General features: G+C 38.1%; 1 protein-coding gene across 1 annotated transcript; it reads right to left on the bottom strand.

Annotated features, from left to right (window-relative positions):
• Window position 1: 1 nt before the first annotated feature.
• DARS2 (aspartyl-tRNA synthetase 2, mitochondrial) lies at window positions 2-26,522 on the bottom strand. The gene is made up of 17 exons (XM_007116170.4): window positions 25,746-26,522; window positions 24,991-25,090; window positions 23,774-23,840; window positions 22,183-22,284; window positions 21,706-21,801; window positions 20,174-20,297; window positions 19,533-19,579; window positions 18,791-18,897; window positions 17,861-17,930; window positions 17,017-17,196; window positions 15,473-15,580; window positions 14,077-14,139; window positions 9,074-9,226; window positions 5,759-5,977; window positions 5,445-5,555; window positions 3,103-3,178; window positions 2-1,805 (listed from the first exon to the last, which is right to left on the bottom strand). Exons 1-17 carry the CDS (start codon window positions 25,864-25,866, stop codon window positions 1,591-1,593), a joined length of 1,959 nt encoding a protein of 652 aa, XP_007116232.1. The 5' UTR covers window positions 25,867-26,522; the 3' UTR covers window positions 2-1,590.
• Window positions 26,523-26,616: the final 94 nt, after the last annotated feature.

The raw sequence follows: 26,616 nt of genomic DNA, 5'->3' as shown, positions 1-26,616 counted from the left end.
GGAAGCCCTTGGGTATCTTTTGTAACTCTCATTTCCTGGATAGAAAGACAATATTTTGGTCAGAATTAGGTTCTAAACAGTGAATAGTAAATTTATTATATTTAGAAACTAGGTAATGCAGATGTGGGGTAAATGAATGTAAAGTTGCATTTTCTTACCTAATAAAGGGCATCTCTAGAAATTCCCTCCACTGAGAAAGGGTAGGCAGAGTTGGACGCCTTTCTCACCATAAGAACTCTGCCAGCAAGAATTTTCTGGCTCCAGAGTACATCCACAAATGGGGAGAGACTGGGTTAAAGGACAAACTTTAGGGAAAAGCTCCACCTAATGGCATCAGTGAAGGTCACAATCTTCACAGCCTATTGAGCATCACAAATTAGACCTGGAAGCAAAGCTGATTTTATTTTCAAACAGAAAGATTATAGTATCGAACTGCTTACAGCACTGAGAAAAATAGGCTGGAATATAAGACTGATATTTGGTGTTTATAAATTGTAAATCAAAAGAATGTTAAGGCAAAAGTGAAGATAAAGTAGAAAAGAACAATGTCATTAATCAAGGCCTTATTCCCATTTTATAATTACTAATTAATTATAAGCCTTTATTTGTGTCAACAGAACGTATAAGAAAATCACAATGAGTTTCAGTGTTCACTCTTCTACATTTGAGGTTGGTTTAAGGTCAATTAATATTTTCAATTACTTATAATTGAGGGAAAGTGTTATTCAGGGATTAATGATTATTTTAAAAAATAGAAATATAAGCAGAATACTGATTAATGAAATTACTGTTTTCCTTTTACCACAGATGTCAGTTTTCTTTAACCTTAAACTATAAAATACATAGATATATCTGTATACTGTTTACAGATGGATAATATCATTATCTTACATTTAAGTAATGCTTTAAAGTTTTTCAAAGCATTTTCACTCACACTATCTTCCACATATATTATCTCCTAGGATTCTGGCAAGAAGAGGCCAGTGAGGGAGCCAGGGCAAGTACTGTTTACATTTCACACATGCAGGAAGGGAAGCTAAGAGAGGTTTATACAACTTGCAAGGTAAAGCACTGATTAAGATTTTGTGACTTTTATTTCAGTGATATTTTACTTTATATCATGTTGCTTCTCACTATATTATGTTGATAGCTGAAATGTCATTATCCAGCTTACTTTATAGGATTCTCTTGATGAGGCTGGTTGAACTGACCCCTCCATCAATGGACCAGTCTAAAGGGGCAAGAATCTTCCCACATTTCACATATGGTTTGATTACTTCTGTCCTAAGAGAACAATCTACTATCTGGGTATGAAAAACATGATTAGAAAACACTATGCCATTATGTTACTCTGTCAAAGAGCCATACTTCACACCTCTCCAAGTAAAAAGAAACTTCAAAAAAGTCCCAAATAAAATAATCCTAATAATGCATGCTCTCATTAAAATTGGATACCTTTTATCTGTTTCTTCATTGAGGTGAAGAATGTTGCCTGGATTCCTTCCATTTAAAAACTTGAAGTCAGATCTGTGGCTGAACTCCAGATCTGATTTTAGCCTTGGGGAAGCAAAGAGGACAAAACTCAAAAGCTCAACTTTCTGGATGGCATGGATGATTCAATGAACTCTTTTCTATTTCTGAGTCTGTTGGCCAGGAGACCTGGATATGATAGGGCTTCAGTTCCTCAGGTGGGATAGAATCTGGGGCATTGCTCATAAGGTCGTGCCCCTGGAAAGATTTGGGGAAGGCTATGACATCTCTGATGCTTGGTGCTCCAGTGACAAGGCACATCAGTCTGTCTAACCCTGTAAAATACAAAGTTAATAGATGAGAATATAACCTAAGATTGGGGGTGACTTAATTTTTCTATAAAGGTTGTAGAAAACTTTTAAGTAAGAACCTTTAATAAGTTGCAGCTAAGCATAGATCCCTGCCTTTTTAGAGAACTTTTGTTTGTTTGAGAGGTTTCTTTTATCTCATTCCAGAAAAGTGCTCAGGACTAATATTCACACGCAACTGGGATTAATAGTCACAGCAATTAATGAGTCCTGAGCAAGGGCTTACTGAAGGTTGAACAAAATTAGGTGCTGTGCAGGGGACTCCAAAAACACAGAAGGAAGTCCCTATTGTTGAGAGCCTACAATCTAGGTAAGCTACCTAGAACTTCTCACACTCTTCCTTGTTTGATAAAACAAGCAGTGTGAGCAACCAAGGCCATCAGAAAGGCACTGGCTCTCATTAGTTATCTATTTTATACATAGTAGTGTATATATGTCAATCCCAGTCTCCCAATTCATCCCGCCCTCCCTTCCCCCCTTGGTATCCATACGTTTGTTCTCTACGTCTGTGTCTCTATTTCTGCCTTCCAAATAAGTTCATCTGTATCATTTTTCTAGTTTCCACATATAAGAACCTATTGTACAGCACAGGGAACTCTACTCAATGCTCTGTGGTAATCTAAATGGAAAGGAAATCCAAAAAAGAGGAGATATATGTATATGTATAGCTGATTCACTTTGCTGTATAGCAGAAACAAACATAACATTGTAAAGCAACTATACGCCAATAAAAGTTAATTTTTTTAAAAAAAAAAAGAAAGGCACTGGCATATTCCTACTTTCGCACTAGCTTAATACTGTGGAGCAGTACTTTTCACACTCTTATGAATCTGTCTGTGAGCCTCCAGGGATTTAAGCAATATTGACTTAAGACTGTAGTTTCATTCTATTAAAAAATCTTTCAAATGCAAATTATCAGTTAAGTTTTATCTTTATAAATGGTTAAATATATTTTTAAAGTATGTCATCAGGGAATTCCTTGGTGGTCCACTGGTTAGGACTCGGTTCTTTCACTGCTGAGGGCCCGGGTTCAATCCCTGGTTGGGGAACTAAGATCCTACAAGCCACATGGTGCGGCCAAAAAAAAAAGTCATCAAAATGAAAAACACCAAATTAAATTCTTTAGAACCCTTGGGCTCACCCCCTACCCTCTTTACTCCTCCACTCCCCCTAACCCCACCCTCTTCCCCATAAGCTGAGCGTCCAAATTTGACACTTAGAGCTACAGAATGAAATTTAGCTTGTAAAAGGACAGATTGTTTACCTATGGCAATTCCTCCATGAGGGGGTGCCCCATAGTCTAAAGCCTGGAGCAGATGGGAGAGCAATTTCACGTCTTCCTGAAATTCAAAAGATAATTCAATTTAAATACACACTGAGGGTCCACTAGGTGCCATACAATACAATTAGTTGCTAAAGGGAAATTAAAAGTTGAGTTAAAAAAGTACCTTAAGAGGTTTACAGTTTAGCAAGAGAATATGACAAGTCACAGATACTACAACATGCAGGGAAATGCCTGGGGCTCAGTAAATGCAGCTATTATTATGCTGGTATTGCAGACTGGGTAAGACCAATTAAGGACATGGAGATGTGGCCTCAGAAAGGTAGGGTGAAAGAAGGAACCAGATCTGTCAGGATCTGTCAGAGGGCCCAAGAGGAGAGAAAGGCAACAATGCAGATGCTGCCAGAAGGTAGGATGGCTTGTGGGCCAACAACAGACCGCTGGATTTGGTGACCGTGCAATTTACTTTTGTGAGGCAATGCCTGTAGAAATGTTGAAAATGTGTCTGAAATGGTTCCCTAACCAGTCTACAGATCACAATCAAGTGGCAAGCTTTTAAGAAACAAATGCCCAAGCCTCACATCTAGAGCTTTTCATTTAATTGGTCTGGTAAGGAGCAGTGAGTGGTTTTTTTTTTTTTTTTTTTTTTTTTTAATGCTTTCTAGGTGATTCTGTTCTAATGTGCAGAAGGGCTGAGAAACACTGGTGGGCAGGGAAGAAGTGGAAGCACTGTATTCTCACTGACATTTTGAGAAGCTTGAAAGGAATGAAAAAAATAGGCTGGGAAACATTAGGGGCTTTGGCTTAAGAGGAGAAAAGTTAAGAGAGTTTGCAATGTTTTTAAAGCTAAAGGGGGAGTTTGGTGTTGAGTTCTCCAATCCTATTCTTAGAAATAAAGTTCCTGGGACTTACCTGGTGGTGCAGTGGTTAAGAATCCGCCTGCCAATGCAGGGGACATGGGTTTGAGCCCTGGTCCGGGAAGATCCCACATGCCACGGAGCAACTAAGCCCGTGTGCCACAACTACTGAGCCTGCGCTCTAGAGCCCGCGAGTCACAAATACCAAGCCCGTAAGCCACAACTACTGAGCCCGTGAGCCACAACTACTGAAGCCTGCGCGCCTAGAGTCGTGCTCTGCAACAAGAGAAGCCACCGCAATGAGAAGCCCATGCACAGCAACGAAGACCCAATGCAGCCAAAAATAAATAAATTAAATAAATAAATTTATATATTAAAAAAAAGAAATAAAGTTCCTCTATCCCACCTCACCCCTGTTAGTTAATCCCACAAAATGATCTTTTAGGATCAGATTCCTGGGCATTTGCCTTCCTAAAATCTATCTTAGCCTCCTAAAGAGTCATCAACAAACTGCAGATTCTTAGGCTTGCATCTATAGAGACTCTTCTTTTGAAAATTCTGATTAACCCACTCTCTGTCATTAAAATCTACCCCCACCTCAAATACTAAGTGACATAAAATCCTTTCAAACCTTTCTCTGTTTCTCTAGCATTATCAACATTTTCAGTCACTTCAGACTGCATCCTTTTTTGAGCAGTGCAGTGGTTAGGAGTTTAGGAGCTTGGGTTCAAGAACCAACCTGCCTGGATTTGAATCCTGGCTCTGCTTGCTTCTGTGCTGTGTGATTTTGGGCAAATTAATTCATCTGCCTCAGTTTCTTATCTTTAAAATGAGTAGAATAAAGGTCTTAATTTAAAAAGTAACTGTGAGGGACTTCCCTGGTGGCACAGTGGTTAAGAATCCACCTGCCAATGCAGGGGACATGGGTTTGAGCCCTGGTCTGGGAAGATCCCACATGCCGCGGAGCAGCTAAGCCCGTGCGCCACAACTACTGAGCCTGCGTCTAGAGCTTGCGAACCACAACTACTGAGCCTGTGCTCTAGAGCCCATGAGCCACAACTACTGAGCCCACGTGCCACAACTACTGAAGCCCACGTGCCTAGAGCCCGTGCTCTGCAACAAGAGAAGCCACCGCAATGAGAAGTCCGTGCACCGCAGCGAAGAGTAGCCCCTGCTCACCACAACTAGAGAAAGCCCACGCGCAGCAACGAAGACCCAATGCAGCCAAAAATAAATTTAAAAAAAAAGTAACTGTGAGGATTAAATGTGTCCATGTGTATAAGGTACCTAGTACCTGGCATATAGTAGACACTAAAAAATACATATTATTATTTATTTTTCAAAGTCTAACACTAAAGGTAGAGAAATAAGCTGATACTATTCTATATTTAGTGAATCCTCCATTCATAACAAATTTTAACAAAACAGACAAATATTACAGTTTTTTAAGTTAGAAGATGATGTTACCTTTAGTACCGTTGCCAGGATGTAATGCTGTAGCTCTGCATCATGAATTCGGATAGAACCACCTCCTATCTCACTGCCATTTAAAACCAAGTCATAGTGTTGGCTACGGACCTAGAAGATTCAAAGAGCCTTTATGTTAGAGAAAATCTCTGGTTTTCTGTTCTGTACATTGAAGACCCTGTAGCTACTTAGAGACAATGGCTCAAACCCAGCAATTTCTTCTGGGGCTTCCAGAACTGGGTCAGACTATGAAACCTGAAGTTCTTTGCCTTGTTTCCATATTTCCTTTTAATTTGGAAGTATAGATACGTTACCTTTTGGGGCTCAGTGTAAAGGAGGTGGATGTCACTGGGGTGGGGAGCAGTAAATGGGTGATGGGCTGTCTCCAGCTCTTCGGGATTTCCCTCCTTGGGAAAGAAGAGGGGGAAATCCACAACCCAAAGGAAAGAGAACAGAGCTGGGTCACGAAGCACCACTCCTCTTGCTTCTAGAAGGTCAGCACACTCCAGTCGTAATTTTCCCAACAAAGAGCACTGCAAACAGAAGATACAAACCTTAAGCTAACTGCTGTGATAGAGTAGGCAGAAAATGACACAACATGGATTCTAAAGCCAGGCCTTTCTCTGAGAAAGGATTAGCCAATTTACAGATGAGATGCTCTCAGCCTCTCAGGAGAGAAAGATCTGAGGATGATCTGACTGTGACATGATTGAGAATCGTCAGACTCAGCCGACTTGGTGAGTATCTGCCAACACAGTGACTGAGAACACAGGTATCAGAGCTTGATTAACCTGGGTCTGTATCTCACTTTGGCTACTGACTAACTTCTCTGCACCTTTTTCCATAGTAAAATGGAGATAGAAATATCTACTCCAAAGACTGTTGTGAAGATCAAGTCAGAGAAGCTCTGTAATACGAACCAACTATTATAATTATTATTTCCTTACTGTTCCTGAAGGGTTGTGGTGAGGAACTGATGAGAGCCTGGAACACAGTTAATGTTCAGTAATGTTGGCTGTTATTAGACAGACAGTATGGATTAGAGGTTACATTAAGAATGTGACTTCTGGGGGCTTCCCTGGTGGCACAGTGGTTGAGAGTCCGCCTGCCGATGCAGGGGACACGGGTTCGTGCCCTGGTCCGGGAAGATCCCACATGCCGCGGAGCGGCTGGGCCCATGAGCCATGGCCACTGAGCCTGCGTGTCCGGAGCCTGTGCTCCGCAACGGAAGAGGCCACAACAGTGAGAGGCCCGCGTACCGCAAAAAAAAAAAAAAAGAATGTGACTTCTGGAACTGGACTTTGTGGGTTAGAAACCTGGCTCCTCTCCTCTACCTCCTAGCTGTGTGAGTGTGAACAAATTCTCAACTTCTGTGCCTCAGTTTTCTTATCTTTTAAAATGGTAACAGTATCAGTACTTCTCTCAATAGGGTTGGCATGAGGATTAAGTTAGTTAATATACACCAAGTACTTGAAACATTTGTGGGCAAACAGAGAGTGCTAACTGTGATAAGTGCTAACGATGACAGGCAGGGCATCCCTGAGAAAGGGCAATTAGTCAGAACAGGAGACATGGCTGGAGACATGCACAGGGTGTCACTCTGTAGCCTATTCTATCTGACACTTAGATATCCACAAAGGGCAACTTCACTGTGACATATCCAGAATGCTAATGTTATTCCTCATAAATCTGCTTTCTAGCATTCTCTCAAGGAAGTCCCAATAGGAATTAGAGTGATGCCTTTCTGGGAAGAGAACAGGAGCAGTTTTAGTTCATGCCAGGGGAAAGTTTAATAGCCAAATGAATTTGCAGCAGGATTTTTAATACAAAATCCCAAATTCTTTTTTAAGAAATGCATTGACAATAAAATTTGTAATTAACTGGTGCATCCCCCAGCAAATTTAACAGCACTGGCTCATGGCTGGTATTAAAAACTAATGTTGGGGCTTCCCTGGTGGCGCAGTGGTTACGCGTCCGCCTGCCGATGCAGGGGAACCGGGTTCGCGCCCCGGTCTGGGAGGATCCCACATGCCGCGGAGCGGCTGGGCCTGTGAGCCATGGCTGCTGAGCCTGCGCGTCCGGAGCCTGTGCTCCGCAACGGGAGAGGCCGCAGCAGAGGGAGGCCCGCATACCACAAAAAACAAAAAAACAAAAACAAACAAAAAAAAACTAATGTTGATAAATGAGTTAATTAAAAAAAACAACAACACTGTAGGGAATTCCCTGGCGGTCCAGTGGTTAGGACTCCATGCTTCACTTCCGAGGGCCCAGGTTCGATCCCTGGTCGGGGAACTAAAATCCCACAAGCCACGTGGCATGGCCAAAAAAAAAAAAAAAAGAAGGTTGTAATATCAAGAAAAGTTGTAATTACATAGCTTTCCTCACTCTACTATTGCAGGGAAAGGTAAGGACAGTGGATTATATTTAGCTTTGTAGCTGAACTCTGAAACTTTTCCTTTGGAAGATATAATGATAAATAAGCACAGTGCAAATAAAAATTAGAAGAATGAACTTGATAAAGTACTAATCAGACACTATAAGGATATCATATTATACTATAGTGTAAGGATGAATTTTTATTTATTTATTTATTTTTGGCTGCACCCCATGGCTTGCGGGATCTTAGTTCCCCAACCAGGAACTGAACCCGGGCCCTGGCAGTGAAAGTGCCGAGTCCTAACCACTGGACGGCCAGGGAATTCCCAAGGATGAATTTTTATCATGTTTGATCTTCACAGTATATTTTCAATATTCATGTTTGAGTTTTATACCACACTTTGTATATTTTATAATGCTCTCTAAAGTTAAATCCATTGTTCCATACGTCTCCTGAAGAATGGTGATTTAGCCAGTGCATGGCAGCCTGCATCACCTCCCAGCTGCTGCTCCTGAGGAAAAATGCTACTGCCTCAACCAAGTAGGGCCAGGGGTGTCTGCCAGCTCAGCAGCCCTCCAGCAGTCTGATCTGTCCCTTCACATTTTCAGGAATGCATTATGTACAAAAGTTTGGGACAACCAACTTTTCTTAATCTGTAAAACTTCAAAAATGAAAATATTTTTTCACCATTGTACAATGAATACCAATAGCTCTCTACCTAAGTGGCTTTCCTAGAGCCAGATCTAATTGCTGTGAGCAATGCCAATGCAGGCTGTTAGCTGATGAAAAAAACTCTAGTTTTTTTTTTTTTTTTTTTTTTTTTTTTTTTTTTTTCGGTACGGGGGCCTCTCACTTTTGTGGCCTCTCCCGTTGGGGAGCACAGGCTCCGGACGCACAGGCTCAGCGGCCATGGCTCACGGGCCCAGCCGCTCCACGGCATGTGGGATCCTCCCCAGCCATGGCTCATGGGCTTACCTGCTCCGCGGCACGTGGGATCTTCCCGGACCGGGGCACGAACCCGTGTCCCCTGCATCGGCAGGCAGACTCTCAACCACTGCGCCACCAGGGAAGCCCAAAACTCTAGTTTTAATACAGTGCATTTTATTACAGTGCCAAAAGACATAAAAACTCATGCACAGCAGCTCCAATTTATGAAATTAACAGTCAATTTCAAATATGTACTATACACACAGGAGAAGAGAGGCATCATTCAGCATCAACAGCACCGATGCCAGGAGGTAATGTTGCTTACTGCTTTCTTATGCTCTCCGGCAGTTAGCAGGACCACATCCTCCTCTTGGGTCTCCAACAGTCTGATTAGTCCCAAGCCTTGCTCCTCCATTATGAACTTAGCAACTGGAGAATTCCAGTTGTTATTGGTTTTCAAGAATAAAGGTAAGACTTCCTGTGACAAAGAAAAAGACATACATTTTTCAAAAAGCGGGGTTGATTTATTTTTCCTGGAGTACAAAGATTTCTTGTTTCCAAAAGAAAATGAACCTACATGAGATTATCTCGATTCCCTCCCTGAAGCCCTTCAAAACGATACTAAAGGAATCTAAAAATTAATCTCACCAAAATGAAAAAAAAAAAAAAAAAAGGAATGAAGGGTGGGAAGGGATATCAGAGCGAAGAGATTTCTGAAAATTTTTGGCAGGTTGCAGGCGAGTGGAATAGGAATGACCAAAGAAGCAAGATGCATGAAGCTCTGGCCTAGAGAACAATGGAGCAGCTTCAGCACAGGAAGGAACTGATCTTACCCTGCAAAATCCTAGAGGTGCAGGGCTCTTAAGAAGAGCCCTGGGGTGATAGCCAACTGTCTTGTTGCTCACCCAAAACTAAACCTAACCATTTACAAAACCTAACCATTTATAAAACCTAACCATTTCTAAACCTAACCATTTACAAAAGCCCCTTTAAACAGCTTTTTAAATGGCTCATATTCTTAAATATGCACAATTAACAATCACATCACTACACAGTGAAGAAGCTACAGCATTAAAAAAAAGAAAAAAAAGACCCAGATAAACAGAAAAAACATGACCCTAGAGAAAAGAGATAATTTAGGGACCAAAAAACTTGAATCCTCAAAGATATTAAAAAAGGTATTTTATCAATAAGACCAGAATAAAATGCAATGAAAAGAAGCAAGAAAGAGCTAGTGGGAAATAAAAATATGATTGCTTAAAAAAAAAAATTCAACAGAAGAGTTGAAGAAATCTCCCAGAAAGAATAAAAAAGACAAATTTTCCACAGATGAAAGACATGAACCTTCATATTCAAAGGGCCCTTCAAGTGTGCAACACACTGAATGAAAAATGACTCGAAGTTATACAGACTGTGAAATTTCAGAGCATCATGAATCAGGAGGCTGAAAGCTTCCAAAGGGAAAAAAAAATTAGGTTTACTATAAAAGAATAAATTCATACAAACATCAGACTTCTTATCAGTAACAGTAGGTATAAAAAAATAAAGCAATGCCTCCAATGAGCTAAGGCTCATTGTCACATGCAGCTGTTTAAATTTAAAGTAAAATGAAATAAAATAAAAAATTCAGTTCCTCAGGTATATATTTGCCACATATCAAGCATTCAATAGCCACACTCGCTGGTGGCTACCATAGTGGACAATGCAGATATGAAACAGTTCCATCATTGCAGAAGGTCTATCAGACAGCACTGTTCTAAAGGGATATGACTACCAATTCAGAATTTTATACCAAGCCAAATTATTAATCAAGCGTGAGGTTTTGAACACAAGGACATTTTTAGACATATAAGGATTCAGAAAGTTTCTCTTTCACATGCTATCTTAGGAAGTTACTTGAGGATATAATCCAGCACTAGTAAGAAAGAGGAAGATCTGGGATCCAGGAAGAGAGTAGCTTCAACTCAGAAGAGGAATGAAGAAAATGTCCAGAAAGACAGCTGTGAAGAGATACAGAGTAACTAGGTAAGGCCTGTGTATGTGAGCCTTACCTCTCATTGCAGGAGGTACGATGCGAGGTTTAAAATGGATAAGTAGGGGCTTCCCTGGTGGCACAGTGGTTAAGAATCTGCCTGCTCATGCAGGGGACATAGGTTTGAGCCCTGGTCCAGGAAGATCCCACATGCCTCACAGCAACTAAGCCTGTATGCCACAACTACTGAGCCTGCGCTCTAGAGCCTGCGAGCCACAACTACTGAGCCCACGAGCCACAACTACTGAGCCTGTGCTCTAGAGCCCGCGAGCCACAACTACTGAGGCCCGTGGGCCTAGAGCCCATGCTCCACAACAAGAGAAGCCACTGCAATGAGAAGCCCGCGCACCGCAAGGAAGAGTAGCCCCTGCTCGCCGCAACTAGAGAAAGCCTGTGTGCAGCAACAAAGACCCAACACAGCCAAAAATTAAAAAAAAAAAAGGCATTCTGATAAAAACAGAGGTACTCTGGTATGGGACTGAAATAGAGTGAGCTAGAGTAAACACTTATTGTATTGAACTATTAATCCTTCTTTACTATTTGTTTTTTTTTTAAACCATGTACATGCAGCATATTGCTAAAAATAAACATTGAAAACAATTCAAGCCAAATCAAGTTAAAACATATTAATACATTTAAAAAATATAAAAATTCAGGAAATTAGGAAAGTAAAGAAGAAAAGAGGAGAAGAAAGAGAAGAAGAAGGAAATGTAATAATAGTCCCATCAACTAAAGGCTGCCAAAGTTAACTCTCAGGCTTATTTCGTGTTCCTGTGGTTCCTAAATACAGTTTTCAAACACTAGTAAAATAAAAACAAAGAAAATTGGGAGATATAGGGTTGACAATTTTGAATTTTATCAAAGGCATAGAACAAACCCCAAATATCTACTATTACCATCATTTCATAAAAGAAAACACATTTCTATAGCAAAAAATGAGAAGTGTAGTCCTTTAAATTCATTTAACTTTATGAAAAGCTTTTTATACCCCTGGCTTTTCTTATTTTGCCTTGACCCATTTTGGAAACCATTATCCTTATCTTTTTTCTTGAAAAATCCCTTTGAACTTGATGTATGAGACTTGTGATGTGTGGTGGTAGAGGTGGGTAGTCCATTTTCTTTTTTTTCCTCTTTTTTTAAAAAAATTGAAGTATAGTTGATTTACAATATTGTGTTAGTTTCAGGTGTACTGCAAAGTGATTCGGTTATTCATATATGTATATTTATTTTTTGATTCTTTTCCGTTATAGGTTATTACAAGATACTGACTATAGTTCCCTGGGCTATACAGTAAATCACTGTTGCTTATCTATTTTATACATGGTAGTGTGCATTTGTTAATGCCAAACTCCTGATTTATCCCTCCCCCACTTCCCCTTTGGTAACCATGTTTGTTTTCTATGTCTGTGAGTCTGTTTTTTGGTAAATAAGTTCATTTGTATTGTTTATTAGATTCCACATATAAGTGATATTTGTCTTTCTCTGACTTACTTCACTTAGTATGATAATCTCTAGCTCCACCCATGTTGCTGCAAATGGCATTATTTTGTTGTTCTTTTATGGCTGAGTAATATTCCATTGTGTGTGTATACAAACACACACACCCCACACACATCTTTATCCATTCATCTGTTGATGGATACTTAGGTTGCTTCCATATCTTGGTTATTGTAAATAGTGCTGCTATGAACACTGGGGTGCATGTATCTTTTCAAACTAGAGGTTTGCTCTTTTCTGGATATATGCCAGGAGTGTGATTGCTGGACCATATGGTAACTTTATTTTTAGTTTTTTAAAGAACATCCATACTGTTCTGCATAGTGGCTGCATCAATTTACAGTCCCACCAACAGTGTAGGAGGGTTCCCTTTTCTCCACATCCTCTCCAGCATTTATCATTTGTAGACTTTTTGATGATGGCATTGTAGTTTTGGTTTGCATCTCTCTAATAATTAACGATGTTGAACATCTTTTCATGTGCCTATTGGCCATCTGTGTGTCTTCCTTGGAGAAATGTCTATTTAGGTCTTCTGCCCATTTTTTGACTGGGTTGTTTGGTTTTTTGATATTGAGTTGTATGAGCTGTTTGTAATTTTGGAAATAAAGCCCTTGTTGGTCACATCATTTGCAAATATTTTCTCCCAGTCTGTAGGTTGTCTGTTTGTTTTGTTTATGGTTTCCTTTGCTGTGCAAAAGCTTACAAGTTTGATTAGGTCCTATTTGTTTATTTTTGCTTTTATTTCTTGTGCCTTGCAAGACTGATCTAACAAAGTATTACTACGATTTATGTCAGAGAACGTTTTGCCTATGTTCTCTTCTAGGAGTTATATGGTGTCATGTCTTATATTTTAAATCTTTAAGCCATTTTGAGTTAATTTTTGTGTATGGTGTGAGGGTGTGTTCTAACTTCATTGATTTACATGTGGCTGTCCAGCTTTCCCAACACCACTTGCTGAAGAGACTGTCTGAGTAGTCCATTTTCAATCCACAAATACAGTGTTTATACATGGTTATGATCAGTGAATATATAGTTCTGTATTCTCCTTTTCCTACAAATCATTATAACCTGAACATTTTTCCTACATTACAAACTTTTAGTTAAGAGACAAAATTTTTAAAAGGAACTTTAATATTTATTCCTTTAATTCTACCTTAATTTATTTAATCACTCCCATATGGTTTCATTTTATTCGTGTAAATGATACTGTGCATAAGTGTCCTCATATTTAAGATCCTTTCTTTAAAGTATAGAAAATTATTGACTCATATTTTAAAATATGACTATTTTTAAAGTTAGTGATTCCAAAATGGCTGAGGTAATTTATACTTCCAGTGACAGTGAAAGAATGCCCATTCCCTGCTCCTCCTCTGTATTTTAGTGCTACTGTTCACCAAGCCAAGAACACAAAGTGTATCTGTCAAAGGAAAGGTATATTCCTAATTCTAAAAAGGGTATGGGAAGAACAATGAATAATGGCTTTCTTTCATACCTGCCATGCTTTCATTTAAACCTTGGGCACATGGGGCTCTATTTAATTTTCCCAACTGCAATAAAGTACCACTGTTTATTTTAAAAGGCTATGGTTGAACTTTCACATTCTGATTAATGGTGAATTCAACTAAGTTGAAGTTTTGGAGTTATACCCAGGGGTAAGATTAACTTTAAAAATAAAAAGAAGAAAAGTAGAATGATCTGAAATAAAAAGCCCCTCAAAACTAATGATAGCATAAGAGCTCAAGCAATTAACAGTTAAAAATATAGAATCCCTAAAAGAAAGGAAAAAACCTCCTCCTTACCTGATTAAAATGGTCAGCTGCAAATTTTCTAATGGACTCAATGTCTTTTCTTTTTAAGTATTTCTGAAGAAAGAAAATCAAAGTAAACTCATCAATATGACACTTAGCTTCACAAACATGTTTATGAAATGAAATGGGAAACAAATATATTTTGTGTCTTTCCATCACAATAATAAGATTCAATAAAGATTTAATTTCTGTTGTCAAATGACAAAATGTTAAGGCTTGTTACAGGGTGTATTTTTTTCTAATTATGCAGGTCTTATTGGAAATAGCTGTGAATGTATTCCACAGAAGACTGTGTATCTATAATATGTTCAAAATGAATCTTTGCAACTGAATTGTGAAGGATCAATAAAATCAATAAGAGGATTCAGAATTTGATTATTTCAAGTCTCTTAAAATTCTTTATATCTTACTTTTCTAAATTATCTCAATGTGTTTCTAAGTGAGACATTATGGCTATCATCATCACTAATATTCATGGAGCACTTAATTAGGTATGGGAGATATAAAAAAGGTGAAAACATGGTTCATGACCCTGCAGTCCTTATAATCTACTTGGGAAAGAACTGGACATACTCCTATTGGGGTAAATAATAATAACAAGCAATATATGTTATACCGAGCTTACCCAAACACATTCAATATATCTGGACTAGAATACAGACACCAAATTACTTTTCACTGAACATATGAAGTGAAAAAAAAAGTAATGAGACTGAATTCTTATCCCCATTTAAAATATACTAATATGCTTATGTATCCAACTGAATAGCCTTTCAAAATAGTAATCTTATTCAAAATACTTTTAGAACTCTTCTTAAATTATTTTCAAAGCAGGTGTACTAACTACAGAAAATAGACATGCCCCATTACTTAAGAGTCCATGCTTACCCAACCCAACCTAACCATTCTTTCTCTCTCCTACTCTCATTTCCTTTCCTTTTGCTTTTCATAGCTCCACCTCCTTTCTCTTCCCATTATTAATGCAATAGACCCCAGAGCGTCAGAAGACCAAGAACCAACACGCAAGCGCTATGCTGAAGCTGATATGGGGCTGGGAGCTGTTGGACAACTGAGGCTGGAGACAGAATAGGAATACTATTTTATACTCATCACTGGTGGAAATAAACCCAAATGAAGTACAGGAGAACTTTACAGCATTATTTAAAAGGAAAAATAAAAGCTCTAGATCTCGAGAGTGTAAACTCATATTCATAAAGTTTTATCATTTTCTACTTATAGTTTTAGAGACACTGTTAGACTTTATATGAAAAAATGCATTTTTATTTAAAGAGAATTTTTCTTTTTAAAGTTTAAATGTACCAATGTTGAACATATTTACTTCCCAAATATACATTTTAAAGAAAATACAGAATTGTGCTCCACTTACCTCTCCTTCAGGGATACATATGGCTTTGATGGTTCCTTGGGGTTTACTAAGCGCATCTTGAAGAAATCCAACCTCTGTGTTTCTGAACATATCACTGATATCTACAATCTGGAAAATGGATAACAGGAAAAGGTAATTAAACGTGAAGTAATGCTTATCTCAAAACCGTTTTCAAAATAATTTATTTATTTATTTATTTATTTTTGGCCGCATTTGGCTCTTCGTCGCTGCACGCAGGCTTTTTCTAGTTGCGGCAAGCAGGGGCTACTCTTCATTGTGGTGCATGGGCTTCTCATTGCGGTGGCTTCTCTTGTTGTGGCTCACAGGCTTTAGAGCGCTGGCTCAGTAGTTGTGGCTCACAGGCTCTTGAGTGCAGGCTCAGTAGCTGTGGTGCACAGGCTTAGTTGCTCTGTGGCATGTGGGATCTTCCCAGACCAGGGATCGAACCTGTGTCCCCTGCACTGGCAGGTGGATTCCCAACCACTGCGCCACCAGGGAAGTCTCTCAAAACCTTTTACAAACAATATTTTAAAGAGGAAAGTAGATCTTGTTAATGTTTATAGAGCGCATTCATAATTCATAGAGTGTTTACCATGGGCTGGGCACCATGACAAGTGTTAATGTACTAATTATTCATTAGTAATAATTCATTTCATCTGCACAACAAGAGTATGAGGTCGGCCCTCTTATTATCCCCATTTAATAGATGAGAAAACCAAGGCACACAGAAAGAAATGACTTGCCCAAGATAACACAGCTAGTAAGTGGCAGAGCCAGAATTTAACTTAAGCAGTCTGACTTAACCACCATTTCATATTACAAAAGAAGAAACAAGGAGTAGTCAAGCTGGCTGCTGTAAATAGGCAGTTAGAACTTTTTTGTGTGCTATGTTTTTTTCATTCTGAGAATTGAGCACTGCCTATTCGTGGACCACGAAGAACTCAGTTTCTAAGGAATCTGCACTGAGAACTGAGATATAGAAATGTCACCAGCATTACAGTGATGAAGGGCTGTTGCTGTCTAAGAGCAAATAATAAGAGGCCTGCTAAGGAAAACTGCTCTGTGTAAGTTCTACTGTTACCCTTAGTTAAATATGTGTAGATCTTAACAATGTGAATAAACGTTTCCATATGTTTGAGCTCTTTATAGACCAGGGAAAAAGAATAAATAACACTTAATCATTTGCCTTCCAAGTGCCATTTTAGCTTAAGAAAAATTCAAGAGGAAAGAACAGGTTTTTTCTTTTTTTTTCTTTCAAGTTACCATTCGTATCCATGTAACTAATAACTTGTCAGTAATAAAAACGTTATAGCAAGAACCTTGCTCTTGGAAATGAATCTTGGAACACAGTAGATAGAGAAAAGGTACTGTAATGCTAACACGCTATTATTCTCTCCTGCTGTAGCTGTGTAACAACAAAAGTAACAAGCTAAGGTAACAACAAAAAATATAACAGTGTGTGTAACTGGTTGTAAACATCAAAGTAGTTCAAAAGACTATAGGACTATTCGGGGGCATATTCTTGGAAAAGTGAAGAAAAGTACCTTCATCCCAAAGCGAGTGTCAGGTTTATCAGTTCCATAGCTGGCCAACGCCTCAGCAAAAGTCATAGAAGGAAAAGGAACCACAACAGGATCTTTGTCACTGGGCCATGAATACTGGAGCAAACCCTCAATTAGACTCTGGATGCCAGTCTGTTCTACAAAGGACATCTCTATGTCAATCTGAAACCAAAGCAACATATGGAAACTAACTTAAAGAGCCACAATATTAGTATATACATACATATTTATATATTTCTCTTGTTTCAAATTACCATTGGATTCTGTTCTTAATACATGGGGAAGCAGGTTAAATATTACTGTACATCTAATGCTTTACATACATCAAACTGTTAGTTCCCATAACTATCTCATGGCTTAAGGCTCAGAGAGGCTAAGTGACTTGCCTGAGTATGTACGGTTACATTACATTTGATCTTAGGTCTGTCCAACTCCAAATCTTATGGTTTTTGTGCTGATTACTGATTTCTGTGCCATATCATACAGAAACTAAATCATAATAGCTTTGATGACGTTGACCAGATAAACTGATTAAATATCAACATACAGAATTGTCTGTTTTAGTGCACAAGAGATTTTTTAAAAGAACTTTGTCATATCATGACCGTTAAAACACTGTAGGAATCTGTCATTCCTTAGTTTATGACCATATTCTTTATAAATGGATCAAAAATTAAATAACTAATGCCTCAACTACAGGTTAGTTTAATTAAATATCTGATAGATAAAATGTAATGAGAAGTATATATAATTTCTGTCCTGGTTTTGACATTCTTGGCTCTAGCAAGGCTGAATCAGTAAGAGATGAATGAATATAACTTAGTACCTGAGTAAATTCGGGCTGTCTATCTGGTCTTGATCCTTCATCTCGATAACATCGGGCAACCTGAAAATATCTACAATTGGAAAACAGTGTTAATTGAGTCAGGATTCTAGAAACATACACACACTTTCCCCCAAAAGTTCCTGGCAATGCAGGGTACGAAATAATAATGATACTAAAAGGGCATAAGAAATTTTAAAATTCTTTATGACGCTCTAATCTAATCACATACATAGTTGACCCATGAGAAGTTAACTGCTCAATATATTGTCTTACAAATATACAATGGCACCTTTGGATATTCATATATTAGACTGAATGCAAGGCAGCCCATGCTTCTTTATACACATTCTTTTGCTTCAGCCAAATTGAAATACTCACTGCTCCATGAATACACTTGAGCTTTCCTGTGCTATGCCATTCCAACTCTCATCATCATTTGCTCCGTGAATACACTTGCGCTTTCCTGTGCTATGCCATTCCAACTCTCATCTTCATCTGCTGAAACGCAGCTCTGTCCCAGAAGGCCTAGTTCCCAAAGTTTTTAATGATATTTCCCAAAACAATATAATTTCAAACCTCTTGATACAACTAATTTGCAATGCTCAACATACTTATTTTTGGTTTACATCACAGTTGATTTTAATATCCTATTTTGTCTTACTAGATTCATTAGCTCCTTGAGAGCAAAACCTATTCTTTTTTGTTTTTAACCCCCTACTCCATCTACTAGCACAGAGCTTTGTACATGATGGTGACCCAATAAATCTTTACATGATGACTACACATTTTTAGGGTATTTTACAAGTATTTTTCAAACTCTCATACATTTTCAAACCTTCTTTTAAGAGATTAGACAATTTTGTGTTTCCTTTTCCCCTTTCTTCCCCCTCTTTTCCTTTTCTGACCAGTATTATCATAAAGAAAGCTCACCTGTCTAAACCACCAACCATCAGAAGCTGCTTAAACTGCTGAGGACTCTGAGGGAGAGAATAAAACTTTCCAGGTTCCCTGGATGGTATTACAAACTCTTTTGCACCCTTTGAACGAGAGAGAGGGATAGCAGAGATATTATTAAAAAGCAAATTCAAGAACTGGTAGAAGTCAATACTTCAGTTCATCAATGAAATCAACTAAAGAGCAAAGTTCCCACAATGACAGATCATTTCTTGCTCATCCTTTAGTCCCTAAAAGGCTTGCACATAGTAGGCTTTAAATATTTGTATATAGCAAGTATTAAATGTATGCTTGTTGAAATGAATGCCCAATTCTGTTACTAGCTAAAAAGGATTTTGTGCATCAATTCCTATTCAAGTAATTCCTAACTGCTTTTCTAAATTTAAACTATAATTTTATAAGTCCATAGACTGTATAAATATCAGTGTTTGAAAATGTCAGTTCTTAATGAACAATGGATTTATTTTTAATGAACTAATTCATTATTGATTTGTAGCTATAAACCTCAATGGAAAGAAAATGATGTAGGATTAAAGGATTCTGACTAAAAGTACTGACCCATATAATTTTCTCAGCTCTTAAAATACCTAGTTAGTGTGAACATCCTAAGGCAGTAAAATAAATAAAGAAATAGAACTAAGGGAATATAAAAGCAAAGTGGTCCAGTTTCATAACTAACAGGACATTATTAGTAGGCTGATTTAAGGAATATACATACCCCAGGAGTCCTTTTAAATAATGTTGGTGTTTCTATATCCACAAACCCTAAAAAGAGAGAAATATCAGAACTTAATAGATGGAAATTTACCAAATATGATGTCTACAATACAGTCCAACAAATCTGAGGCTACCCTTTAATTAGGAATTTTGACTGAAATAAGCTACGAAGCATATTGATTCTGGTTTCTACAAACCCAAGAGGGAAGCTGAAGATTTTCATAAAATCCTATTCTGTTCATAAAGTTGATAATTTTGTAATGAAATAATTCTGTTTGATAGATTCTTGTGTACTGAATGAACTGTTCTGGTTTTCCTTGTGTTCTGCTAGTGTAGCAAAAATAACACAAATATAGTAGAAAAAAACCCAGGACTGACTGAAGAGTCTAGTTTCATTCACATGACATTTCTGAGCTCCCAACAAATGATGTACAAGCATGATAAAGAATTAAGAAAACTTACAGGTAACAACCAAAGGGCTGGTCCACCTTCAACAGTGATGGTAAATATTTAGACAACATTAACAGGCACTATCACCTTTAAAAGGCTGTATTTTGACCCAGTAGGGAACTAAATTATGTTTTATGTTACTAAATTATGTTCTAGGATAAAACACATGGAAATTACTGTTTCTTCCCTTACCATGTAGATTACAGAGATATTCCCGCATTTTCATGACCATCTGGGACCTCAGTCGCAGGTTATACTGCATTTGGACACCACGCAAATCTAAGTAGCGATACCGCAAACGAAGAGCCTCTGTTTTCTAAACAAATTTAAAGATTTTTATGTTTAAATATTTTTCAAATATTAAAAAGATATTAACTTTAGATACAGATTGTGAATTTTCAAGACCTTTAGCTCTATCTTTAGCTTCCACCATTTGTGCACACACACCACCATCCTTAATTCCTATGACTTCTAGGCTTGTTACTAGCATAGATTTTACATTTTTCAGTGAACCACACTTCACTGACTGAAATTTGCCTACCTTACTAAAAATTTATTCATTCTTTTTTTTCCACCTTTTTTCTTTTTGACCACGTGGCTTGCAGGGTCTCAGTGCCCCAACCAGGGATTGAACCCGGGCCATGGCCATGAAAGCCTGGAATCCTAACCACTAGGCCACTAGGCCACCAGGGAACTCCCTACCCATTCATTTTTAAGCCTGGAGTTTAATCCTGAAAAAAAAAAATGTAAAGATTTCAAAGATCATTAGAAAATATATACCAGGGCCAAAAACACCCATGACTTTATGACCTGGATGGGATGACAAGTTTAAGAAATGCAAGCGAACAGCAGACGAATCTCTACAGCTGTACTAGTAGAAACACAGTGATAAGCTCTGCTTATTGTCAAGGCTGGAATTCTCTGCAACCCTCCTGTGCTGACAACCTTTTTTAAAAAGTCCTTTCCCCTGGAATAGTTTATTTCTTTGATACTAGAAACAGAAATAGAAGAACCACGTCTCTTTCTAAAAGCTTAGAGCTGGTGGAAAACTGCATATTTCCTTTTTTTCCCCACAACAAGGTCAACTCTGTAATTATACTGCTTTTTCTAATTAAAATATTAAGTCCTGGGAACTCAATTGTAAGACTAAGTGGCCATGCAATTTAAAAATCCTTTACAGATTAGTTTATAAATTAGGTATATATAAGTCTACAACTGTAGACAGTTGTGACAAAGCTGAAAATTAACTGGGCTTACGTATCCAGTGCTGTCTAGCTTCCTCAAAGAACATCCTGAATTACAGTAATCATATTTATATGCCTTGTAAACATTTTATCACTGTTAGAGGCTTAAACTTAATATATGCAGGATCTCCTACCCATGTGGCCATTTCTAAGGTAAATGTACATTTCTTCTCAAAATGTAAAACCATAGCAACAAAAAAATGGAACAAAATAACACCTAAGTCTTAAAGACAACCTTGTTTCCAGCTGTCTGAAAAAACATTCTAGGTGTTCAGGAGCTGCAACAGCTTAATGAACTGTTGATATTTAAGAACAGTTCACCAGGAAATTGTAAAACTAACAGAATAATTCATGATATAGCTATAATAACATGTTTAATTTTGGAGAAGTTAAACTTTTTCTTTAAAAAACTCTGAAAACACTTTACTGGTTATCAACATTTTCTAGATACTCTATTTTATTAGTAACAGAGGATAGCACCTTCACAAAGTCCTTAATTTCAAAGGGCAGCTTCTTGCAGGAATTCAGAAGTTTAGCTGTTTTAACTTTGATTTCAATCTCACCTGTTGGCATTTTCTTAAAGAGAGAGAAAAGACCTATTTTAAAAATCACTCATCAGGACATGTACACAATGAATATTTATAAAACACAAGCATTTATTTACATATGTAAAACATGGGGTGCTTATAGTGTATAGTCTAAAACATAAATATCTGTGTACGACTTTGACATTCTTATGTATATCTGTGGCTGATGAGCTCATTACCAAATGTCTTAACATGCATATTTACATAGGTGTTTATGTTTGCAGTGAAATCTGTAGGTTCATTTGTAGAACCTGCAGAGCTTTAGTGCTGTATATCTAATAGATACTCAGTCGCTGTTGCCTGAATGTGTTGACAGACAGTGCACATGTACACAGGTAAAATTTAAATAGACAGTTTCTAAATTACTAACTGGATTCTCTTGTCCTGGAGGTCGGGAAATTACTGTCCCGGACACTTGCACCACAGATTCCATGGGGGCTTCACATAAAATCTTCTTCACAGAAGCAGCCGACTACAGAATGAGAGGGGAAAATAGTTCCAACAAATAAATGAACTTAAAGGACTCTGCAGCAACTGTAGATTATGGCTTAGAAAAATGTTAATACTCATAGCTTAACTGCAATAAATACTGGGGCTTCTCCTAATGACTTTATTAAAGAATTTGATAAACTGCATCCCCATTTTGACTCCGTGTAATACAGCAAGTAAAACTATTAGTTAAGAATTAAAAATTTTTTTCCTTAAAGGAAAATAAGGAGAAGAATGATTAATGCAAACAATTCCCACATACTTTAAAGGCAACTGTCTACAGGGTTAGCCTTAGGGGCAGTTAAATCCAAGAGCAATAATGGAGTCCAAAGTGAAGGAGTTCTCCTGGGTTAGCTACGCTCATCTCTGCATCCTGATCCCTGAAAGATAACCCATGGCTCTTTACTTACTTCAAACATTAAAAGCTGAGTAAATCTTATTTTTCTCAGGTGTACAAACATTTGTAAATATTACCAAAATAGAAACCAATGATGTTCAGCAAGCATGATGAGAGTTCTTTATTTTATCTAAATTTAATGGTAATTATTTTTTGAGAAGGTAGTACCTTCACATGGCTCAAATTCAAAGGGTATAAACAGATCTACAGTGAAAAGTCTCTCTCCAGCTCCTTAGTTCCCCTCCCCAGAGATACCCAATGTTATGTGTCCTTCCAGGGACAGTTCATAACATACACACATATACACATGCCCTTTTTAGTATAGATAATATCACTCTACATGCTCTTCTGTATCCCGTTTTTATATCTAACAATATACCTTGGATTTTTTTCCCCATATTAGTACATAATAAGCTTCAGTCTTTTCCATAGCTGTAAGGATGTACATTATTTTTTACACCAGTCTCTTATTGGGGAACATTTAGATTGTTCTTTTTTTTTTAAATTTTATTTATTTATTTTTGGCTGTGTTGGGTCTTCGTTGCTGCACGCAGGCTTTCTCTAGTTGCGGCGAACGGGTCTACTCTTCATTGTGGTGCACGGGCTTCTCATTGCAGTGGCTTCTCTCATTGTGGAGCACGGGCTCTAGGCACACGGGCTTTAGTAGTTGCAGCACGCAGGCTCAGTAGTTGTGGCTCACGAGCTTGGTTGCTCCGTGGCATGTGGGATCTTCCCGCACCAGGGATCGAACCCGTGTCCCCTGCATTGGCAGGCGGATTCTCAACCACTGTGCCACCAGGGAAGCCCTGGGTCACTGGTATTTTTTTTTTTAATTTTTAATTGATTTGTAGTAGCCTTTTAGATATTAGAGAAATTAGCCCTTTGCCTGTGACATGAATTGCACATATTTTTTCGCAGTTTGTCATTTGTCTTAATGTGGCTTATGGTAGTTTTAATTTTCATTAACAATAAACTTCTTAATTTGAAACCTCAAACATACTTATCCAACATGCTTCATTTATTCTAACCACAGCATCAAAGAGGCTTGGAGATAACAGGAGGAACCTTCTATTACCTCATCCTGAGGAATGATAACTTGAACAAGCCCATGGAAATCTCTTAGGACCAGGAAGATGTTTTGCCTGATTAATGAAGAAAGTGAACATATTAGGATAAAATCTTTGAGACCAAAATTTAAGCAGGCAAAACAAATTAAACAAATAAAAAACCCATGCAATTTCACATGTTGCTTTTTTATAATAAATAATATGCATTCATAGTTATATTTGTGTAATTATCTTGTAGCTTATTAATGAAAAAACTTTTTCGTTTACAATTTCAACTTTTAGTAGCTATATGTACAGCTCACTAATGCTATCCAGATGGCTTATTAATGAAAAGGCAGATTTTAAAACTTAAAAAATTTTATTAGCTTAAGTCTTTAAAAGAAATTTGAATTAAAATTGGAAACTTTCCATATATTAAAATCCAAAGGTAATATTTTAGCATATTAGAGACATCTGATTGGTCATTTTTTAAAATACGGCAATATAAAATCTTTTATTTTCCTAAAAATAAGATGTAATCTAAAATTTTCTAAAAGAGGTGCAGTACTAACTTAATACCTCTATAAGCCATCAAAAGGTCCCCCCAAATCCCAATATTTTAGCATTCAACCGACATTTCTCATACAGTTCTTAGTACCAAGAAGAGGTACAGAAAGCCTCCTCAGATTTTCCTTCAGGAGATAAAAGTCACCAAATGTATGGGTCAAATACCCACCCATTTGGGACATATTCTTTAGGAAAATCACTCAATCTATGTATTTTGGATCTCTTCATTGTGAATTAATGTTCCATTCAGGTATGTTCTGGAATATAGAGATGAACAACAACAATATGTCCTCTAACATTAAGGAATCATTGTTCATGTTTTTAGGCTTTTTCTCTACCTAAATTTAGCAAAAACTATGCTTTTTTATGCTATGGAAGCTTACCAGCTTACCCAATTACTGGTCCTAGGAACTCTTCAATCTTAGTAAACCTAGGGACATTTCTGTCCCTTGGTGGATAACTCTTATTATACCCTTCAACAGATGTTACTGGTACTTACTGAGAGTGACCTATTTGAGTCTTTCAAAACAAAAACAAAACTGAAAATTAAATGACTTCTGAGACTCCTACAGGAGTTGCAAAGCTTTTATTCTTCTGACTGGTTAAAAATTAACAGCAGTTTGAAACTGCCTTAGGAAAACCACCATCATGCATACTTAAACCACCTGCCTCTATCTACCTTCGGTACTGAATCCATCCACACAAGGTGACTTCTTGGCCTAAGTGAGAAGAACGCAACTCTCCACACGTGTTGGTCCGGGCAACAAAGCTACTGAGTTCTTAAACGAAAAAAAGTAAGATTAAAAATATATCATTTGCACACTGTTTGAGAATAGACTCTCAAATCATACCATCTTTGGTATTTCATGTCAATGGATGAAATTTATAAAGTTGAAGAATGTAATCAATCACTATTAAATTTACCTGCAAATGTGTCAAAAGCCATGTGAATAAATGTATTATTGTAAATTTTGCCTTGTGTTAAGAATCTAAATATTTTTTTTCATCACCCAGCATCTGCATTGACCTAAAACGCAGTGTTCTTAATAGTGCACATTTCTTCCCCAAATGATATAGGATCTTGGGACTTTCATAAATTTGATGGTGCAGTAACTGGTTTTACTATGAATCTAGAGTGAAATAGTCACTTGTACATTTGAAAACCCTATTGAAAGTATTCTCAAGTATGAAAGAATTTTTTAGGCTTCTTATTCACAGCATGAGCTTAATGAATAGCCTACTCATGTGGTTACTTTTCTGCTCTTTTTAAATTCCAGGGAGAAAACTACATTATAAGAAATGAAGAGGGTGAATGATGTGCTTCTACACATAAAGCTATCCAGTCGAGACTAGGGGAAAAATGGAATAAGCACTCTTGCTGCAGAAAAAAGGAGGAAGGGCTGTTCAGAGGACAAACCTTTTCACTACATTCACCTGGAATTCTCCTCTGTGAACTCAGTACCAGACTTCGGGAGAAAGAGCCCCAGATCAGCTGTGTGGTCCTTCTAGTGGGTCTGGATAAACCCCTGTACAGCCGACTTAACCAACAGAACATGTTAGAGCCGCAGGATGGCGAGACGCTCAGGAATCTCACGCTGCAGGTGTTGGATGGCGGTCAAAAGTCAGTTTTGGAAATACACACAAATCCCTTAAAATGTTAGGAGTTCCCACTCTCTTATATTTAAGCCCTTGTCCGCTGAACATTCAAGAGCTCGTGTCGGCAAACTAGATAAATCTGCAAAGTCTTTGGGGCCTTTGGGGAAGTTGGGTAGGGGAAAGACCTTTTAAAATCTTTGTCCCCTCTCAACGCATCCGTTTCACTTATATTAACAAACAAAGCTTCTGCCTGAAGTGACAAGCGTACGATTCCATACAGCAGCCAAGGCGGGACACCGCGGCCACGCAGAGGCAGCACGGGGCCGGTCAGCAGGCGCACGCCCTTCCCATCCTTCCACGCTTCCCCGAAGGTTGCCGCGGGCAGAACCGGAAAACAGGGAGGAAAATCAGCCCCGCGTTTCAAATCTCCCAAACCTGGTGGCCGACCTCGGGTCTTCAGAAAGAGGAATGCAAGCAAATCCAAAATATTTCTAGGGCCCGAAACCACACACAGATCGCCGCTGGGAGCCAAGCGCTCCTTAACCCACCCCACGACAAACCAACATTACGGTGGAGGGAGTCAACCAGTCAGAGCACAGGGAATGCCACCATCTTTACTACGGGCGGAAATTTGAAGGACCGCTTAGCACCGGTAGAAAAGCGCGGAAGATTAACACCCCGCGATTAGGAAAGTAGACGATAATGGTTA

The sequence above is a fragment of the Physeter macrocephalus genome, chromosome 4, assembly GCF_002837175.3.
Source record: "Physeter macrocephalus isolate SW-GA chromosome 4, ASM283717v5, whole genome shotgun sequence".
In the NCBI taxonomy this organism is placed as follows: domain Eukaryota; kingdom Metazoa; phylum Chordata; class Mammalia; order Artiodactyla; family Physeteridae; genus Physeter; species Physeter macrocephalus.
This window is presented reverse-complemented; position numbering and strand designations above follow the sequence as displayed.